General features: G+C 35.9%; 1 protein-coding gene across 4 annotated transcripts in view; it reads left to right on the top strand.

Annotated features, from left to right (window-relative positions):
• LOC102587678 (pantothenate kinase 2) overlaps nucleotides 1-6,019 on the top strand; it is a 19,371-nt gene extending 13,352 nt beyond the window's left edge. For all 4 annotated transcript variants that reach the window (XM_006344336.1, XM_006344337.2, XM_006344338.2 and 1 more), the window contains exons 13-23: nucleotides 840-884; nucleotides 1,010-1,058; nucleotides 2,347-2,429; nucleotides 3,125-3,241; nucleotides 3,329-3,392; nucleotides 3,531-3,677; nucleotides 3,776-3,934; nucleotides 4,542-4,625; nucleotides 5,031-5,225; nucleotides 5,321-5,392; nucleotides 5,674-6,019. In XM_006344336.1, the coding sequence (XP_006344398.1) occupies nucleotides 840-884; nucleotides 1,010-1,058; nucleotides 2,347-2,429; nucleotides 3,125-3,241; nucleotides 3,329-3,392; nucleotides 3,531-3,677; nucleotides 3,776-3,934; nucleotides 4,542-4,625; nucleotides 5,031-5,225; nucleotides 5,321-5,392; nucleotides 5,674-5,763 (1,105 nt within the window). In that variant the 3' untranslated portion in view covers nucleotides 5,764-6,019. The remainder of the gene's footprint in view (nucleotides 1-839; nucleotides 885-1,009; nucleotides 1,059-2,346; nucleotides 2,430-3,124; nucleotides 3,242-3,328; nucleotides 3,393-3,530; nucleotides 3,678-3,775; nucleotides 3,935-4,541; nucleotides 4,626-5,030; nucleotides 5,226-5,320; nucleotides 5,393-5,673) is intronic.
• The last annotated feature ends 486 nt before the right edge of the window (nucleotides 6,020-6,505 follow it).

Genomic DNA, 6,505 nt, shown 5'->3' with positions numbered 1-6,505 from the left:
GCCGGAAACTGCCTGAAAATCACCGGAACCCTAATTCCGGTGATCGGATCTAGAGAAAACTGAATGGGTTCTGGTCGGAAATACTGGGCGACCCCAACAGAAGAAAACAGCTCGAAAAAAAGATGACCGGAGCAGTGTTCACGCGCCGGCGCGTGAACAGATCTCGCCGGAAAACTTCCACCTCCGAACGGCGCGTGGGGGCGCGTGGTGGGTTTTTTTCCGGTGGAAATTCTTGGGGTTCGGTCGCCTGAGCTTCCCGAGCCTCGTGATGGTGTTGTCTTTCGCACAACACCTTCAGAACGAAAGATGACACAAATCAGTCCCAACCGTCGTCGCCGGAATTTGACACGGTGACTTGAAGTTTCTCACCAATGCTCTGATACCATGTGAGAAATAAATAATATTTAATTGTGTATGTAAATAGTTACATTGAGACCCTATTTATAGACACTACATTGGAATCCTTTTCCAACTAGGATTCCGATTCCTATTCCTATTCCTATTCCTATTCTAAGTAGGAAATACTTATTTCTATTCTAACAACTTTCATTTCTATCTCTGGCTATCTTAGTTTCATTCCATTGTGTTTGTTTTCTCTGAAGAGGCTGCTAGTTTTTATTCATCTTGGTCTCCAGACTTGGTTAGCCTGCAAACTACTGTCACACTAAAAGTTCTAGAAATGCCCCATTTTCATTTTATTATCTTTCATTATTTGTGTAGCTGTAGAGGGTACTTGACAAGGAAAGGATTTTCTTGAAGTATATGTATGTTTTACTATTTCTGGAACACTCATTTGGAGATCATTGTGTTTTACCGAGTTTTGAATTGCTTTTTAACAGATATGAACCAAATACCATAGACCTCTCAGATCACGGCGAGCTTGAGTAAGTTGAAATTGAACACTACTAAGATGCTCTTTCTTTTCCCTCTGTAATAGCCAAGCATGCCTGCTTTCCTGTTTTTAGTTTCTTTGTTCTTTTTCTTAGACTAAAATTTGGTGGTGCTGTAGGTACTGGTTCACTGTGTTATCTGAGCATTTGTCGGATCTTGTTGACAAGGTAAGACATTACCTTTTATCATGTCAAAATCCTTGTTTCAGCCCAAGAGAAGAAGGTTTCCATGTATTACGTGTCTCAATTCATGACCTATCAAACAATCATTTTTAATTAAAAATTTGAGTGCTGAAAATGCAAGAGCAGTATTTCCTTGGTGGGATAAAGACGAAAAGAGGACTGTTATTGCCTTTCACATCATTGTACTTCTGAATGATATCTTCATAAAGTTGCATTGCGAGAGAGGATTAGCTTCTAACTGGTGGAGGTAAAATGTTCATGAAAAGCTCAATTTGTTAGCCCAAAATCAATTCAAAAGCAACCTTTTGTACTTAAAGGACATGCTGCGTTATGAACTGTTGTTGCATTTTCATCTAGCAAAATACCTACCTCAACTAATATGGTATTGAGGCGTAGTTGTTGTTAAGTCATCTAGCCAAACATATGCCATAACTGTTGAAACCCAATTATGTTGCATGAAAATCAAGCCAAAATGCAACATATTTTACTCAAGGATAGCTGCATTATGAATTATTATTGCATTTGAATACATAACACATTCTCTCATTAACCCACCAAAGAGACCGAAGTAGCAGAGTTCCAAGTGACTCTCTTTTCAGTGTCCTTATAATAAGAAATACAGGATCTTGTAATGGACTCAAAAATGTATGGATGAATACCATGCTGAAATTACCAAATTAGCGTAAGGAATAAGTGGAGTATGGATTACCAAGAAATGTGTGGAGGAACTAATAAATGTTTATAACCTTGTACAATATCATCTGCAAAATATTGATTCTTTAGACCTCGTATTCTTGGTAATCTCTTCATACACTGCTCTGAGTTCTGATCTCTTTCTGAAATTGCTGCTACATGTGAGGTTTGTGATACTCCTACTTTTGTGGATAGAACAAGCCAATATTATGAGTAACTTTACTTAAACTATCTTGTAGAAAACCAATATATAAAAGTTGACTTCATTTTGAAAAAGGTAAAGCTTGACTTGACAGTTTTTCTTTTCCAGATAAAAACTAGGTCAGAGGGGTTCGGATGGAAGATTTCCACTCTCTCCTTGTCCCTTCCCCTAGGTCAAGGAACTGATTTGCCCTTCAGCTGTTCATTCAATTCATGCAATGTCATACCCAATCATTTGATTGTTTAGAACAATAAAGGGGAAATCAGTGCCATTTTGTTTTGAATTGTCGAATGTGCTTCACTAATTACTTTTGTTTTATATTATCTTGTTATGTCTCCCATATTTTTATGGTTTGAGAAGCTAATCCTTGACTTCCAGGCAGTGGCTAGTGAAGGTGGAACCGACGACGCAAAAAGAAGGGGTGATGCATTTGCTCGGGCATTTTCTGCACATTTGGCTAGGTATCATTCATTGTTTATTTAGCTGCAATTTTTTATTTAGTTTCCCTATTCCATATCGATCTCTAGATTCTCTAGATGTTATTTTATAGTAGCCAATTGTTATGTAGGTCTTTAGTTAATTAATCTTATAGGAGTAATAGTTTTTGTTCTTATGTAGGACACTGAGAGTTTATTTTATCTTTTTTTTTTATCAGGTAAATAATTTTATTAAAAGAAATCGGAAGTCTTCCATACTTTCTTAAATTTCATACCTATTCAAACTTTGCCACATAAATTGAAACTGAGGGAGTACTATTTTGTTGATGTAAAATATATTTGTATTCAATTTGAATTCTATATTTATTAGTTTTTAAATAAAGATTAATTATCCATATTCAGATGCTGAAAACCATCAGTTTTAATTATAACGTATTCAAATCTTGATACAATAATTTAATATTGAGATGTATGTTCAAGTTCTGTCATCTTAATCTTAATGAAAGCTAACAGTAGCTTAGGCCATATTTCTTAGATAAAGAGTGGAACTACTTCACTACATGCTTAACTGCTCTAGATCTTGAATAGAGAAATTAAAAAATGGAAGAATTAATTTTGTTAATGAAACTCAGGAGGTTATAGAGTTAACAGGAGTGTTAACACTTCCCAATAATATTTGTAAAGTTGCTACAAAAGAATTTCCTTATATTTTGTTACAGATTGATGGAGGAACCTGCAGCTTATGGAAAGCTAGGGCTCGCCAACCTTTTGGAGCTAAGAGAAGAATGCTTGAGAGAGTTTCACTTTTTTGATGCTTACCGTACCATTAAACAAAGGTATCTTCATATGGAAGGGACACATTTTTGTTCTATTGTCTTGGAAGCAAGTACACTTATCATACCCACTCATTGAATATTTTATAGGGAGAATGAAGCTTCACTTGCAGTTTTACCTGATCTTCTGATGGAGTTAGATAGCCTGACTGAGGTATGAATTTTCTCATATATTTCCTTCTCTCCTCTTTTTTTCCCTTTCTCCTCCCTTGAAGTAGGTTAGCTAGATGATAAAATATGTTTTGTGTATTTTTTTGTCTATTTGCTGATACATCTAGTTTCTATCTTGTAGGATATGAGATTACTTACACTAATAGAAGGTGTTCTTGCTGCTAATATCTTTGATTGGGGATCACGTGCCTGTGTTGATCTCTATCACAAAGGAACAATTATTGAAATCTATAGAATGAGTCGCAAGAAGATGCAAAGACCGTGGCGGGCAAGTGAAAGGAAAAACAATATTAGAAAAGTCGTACTTATGTTGTTTTTTCTTTACTGCTAGAAAATGTGCATTTAATGACATGCTTATGTCTTTAGGTGGACGATTTTGATGCTTTTAAAGAGAGAATGTTAGGGTCTGGAGACAGAAAGCCTCAGCCACATAAAAGAGCACTGCTTTTTGTTGACAACTCGGGTGCAGATATTGTTTTAGGGATGCTTCCCCTTGCAAGGGAACTTCTCCGGCGTGGAACTGAAGTATGGTTTGCCTTTAAATGAATCTAAATTTTTCATGTTTTGCTTCATGGTAATTTAGTGATACTTCCCTTATCTGATAATGTACAAGATTAGTGTTTATTTAACATGTAATAACCACTTTCAATTGCTACCTTGTTTGCTTTGTATGTGATGAGACTCAAGTTATAAAAACTTATTCCAGGAGACCAAAATAAACAATTAAGAAACTTAGTAACTGTCTCAACATGTATTGGGTGGTTTTTTCTGTAGAAAAAGGGGCAGGGCAGTTAGAAATGGGATATTGAGAAAATAAAGAAGAGGGAATTCTGGGAGAGTTTCTAGCCTCTCGAATGTCTAGAAAGGTTGTGATCTTTATGATTATATAACTAAAGTTCATTAATGTCTTAGGATGTAATTTATGATGTTAGTAGTGTACTAGTGATTGTTTTGTTTTCAGACTTCTTGTTGTAATATCAGTGTATCTAGTGTGAAACAGCAGTATTTGTTCCTTTGTTTACTATTTAAGCAGTAAAGTCTATAAGTATGATCCTTCCCTGTCTCCTTCCATATATGCTGAACGTTTTACGGTTTTAGGTTCCAAAGATCAACCATTCAAAATTTTATGCAGGTTGTACTGGTAGCGAACTCGCTTCCTGCACTAAATGATGTTACTGCAATGGAGTTGCCTGATATTGTTGCTGAGGCTGCAAAGGTATGTTGATTTTCAAGGACTTTCTATTAGTTATAAATAATGAGATGTATACGGGAGCGGGTCTATAGCTTCAGTTACAGGCTCATGTGAACCCAGTAATTTTTGCTCAGACTCTGTATATATGTTTGGAAATTTCTTAAATATCTATAAATATTTGACTGCTAACCCATATATTGTATATATTAACTTGAAGTCGTTGTAGGAACCCATAAACTTAAAATCATAGATCCGCCTTTGGATGTATAACTCCTCTAAATAGAGTAATAATGCTTTTTACCTTGAACTCTAAACAGGAATAAATCTATGCACGAATAAGGCCTATTTGTATAATATTTTAGAGCTCTCTCTCTCTCGTCCACTCTACATAATATCTCAGTAGCTCAGTAATATTGCTTTGGCTTGCAGCACTGTGATATTCTTCGAGGAGCAGCTGAAGCAGGAGGCTTGCTTGTTGATGCTATGAGTAATATCCAAGATGGTTACAAGGAAAATACACCTTCCGTTCCTCTGATGGTTGTGGAGAATGGATGTGGCAGTCCATGTATAGACTTGAGGCAAGTGAGCTCAGAGTTAGCAGCTGCAGCCAAAGATGCAGATCTGGTATGATGCTCCTTTCTTTAATACACTAAAAGATGTGACTATCTCATTGAGAAAATAAGTGCAACTTACTGAGGATGTTTTTTCCCTGGGTACAGGTAATTTTGGAAGGGATGGGCCGGTCTTTGCATACCAATTATAATGCAAAGTTCAAATGTGATGCTCTAAAGGTAAGGATTATAGCAGTCACTTGAAACATTTTAAAGACGGTTTCTGCCATATTTTTATATGGCTCTAATGAATATCAAATGGAGCTCCATAAGTACCTTCCATTAAAAATTAAGTTTGACTAGGTTTCTTCCATATTTTATTTACGCATGATGTCCTATTATATTAGCTGCTTATTGAACCAGCTAATTTGGTTCTTACGCGGAATGTTGAGAAATGTCAAGTATAATGTGCTCTCTTTGTGCCTCAGTCTTCTTTGACATGGTTTATGTGATTTTTGCAGCTTGCTATGGTGAAGAATCAGCGGTTGGCAGCAAAACTGGTTAAAGGGAATATTTATGACTGTGTATGTAGATATGAACCAGCTAGCTAAAAACTTCCCTTTTTCATGTAGTTTCGATTTATCTAGTCTCTCAGAACTGTCACCCATGCTAGGTAAGCAGGTGCCTCGACAAATATGGTTATAGATGTAAACCTTCAGAAATTGTAATATTGAACTGCCTAAGAGTCAGTTCATACTCGAGGATTGCTCTGAATAGGTTCTGTTACGCGTTAATCCTTCTATTGTAGATTGTGTTATTTTCTAGATTCAAGACAATGAAAGTTTTAAGATATTATTATTCTCTTCATTCCGCACTCTGTTTTCTCTTTCCCCATTTCCTTGATGGGGATGCTGTGTAAATTCAATTTGTGAAGTTCATGAGATTGATGTAATGTCTGTTATCAAGAAACGGATGTGTATCCGTAGAAAGCAGAGGGGTTGGTGGTTGTCTTTTTCTGATAATATCTTTATGAAGTACTTGTTTTTTGCATACAAAAACACTTGTTGTCCGATCCTTCTGCGAAGCTTGGTCATAGCAAGAGCTTAGTGCATTGGATTGCCTTTTTTTATATTTATTGTTATGTGAGTTGTAATGGTGCTATTTAAAATAGTGATGGTCTACTATATATGTCATATTTAACCACTTTGTTGTTACCTCTTTTGTTGCGTTTCCTCCTTGCAATCCTACATAAATGGATGAACTACTATGATACTGAAGATCTACATAAATGGGTCATATATGAAGCCATTAATTGCCTTCTAAAATTCTTCTTTATTTTCAATGGTTATATTC

Source organism: Solanum tuberosum, unplaced genomic scaffold, assembly GCF_000226075.1.
Source record: "Solanum tuberosum cultivar DM 1-3 516 R44 unplaced genomic scaffold, SolTub_3.0 scf00055, whole genome shotgun sequence".
NCBI classification, from domain to species: Eukaryota; Viridiplantae; Streptophyta; class Magnoliopsida; order Solanales; family Solanaceae; genus Solanum; species Solanum tuberosum.
Note: the sequence above shows the minus strand (reverse complement) of the source record. Positions and strands in the feature narration are given on the sequence as shown.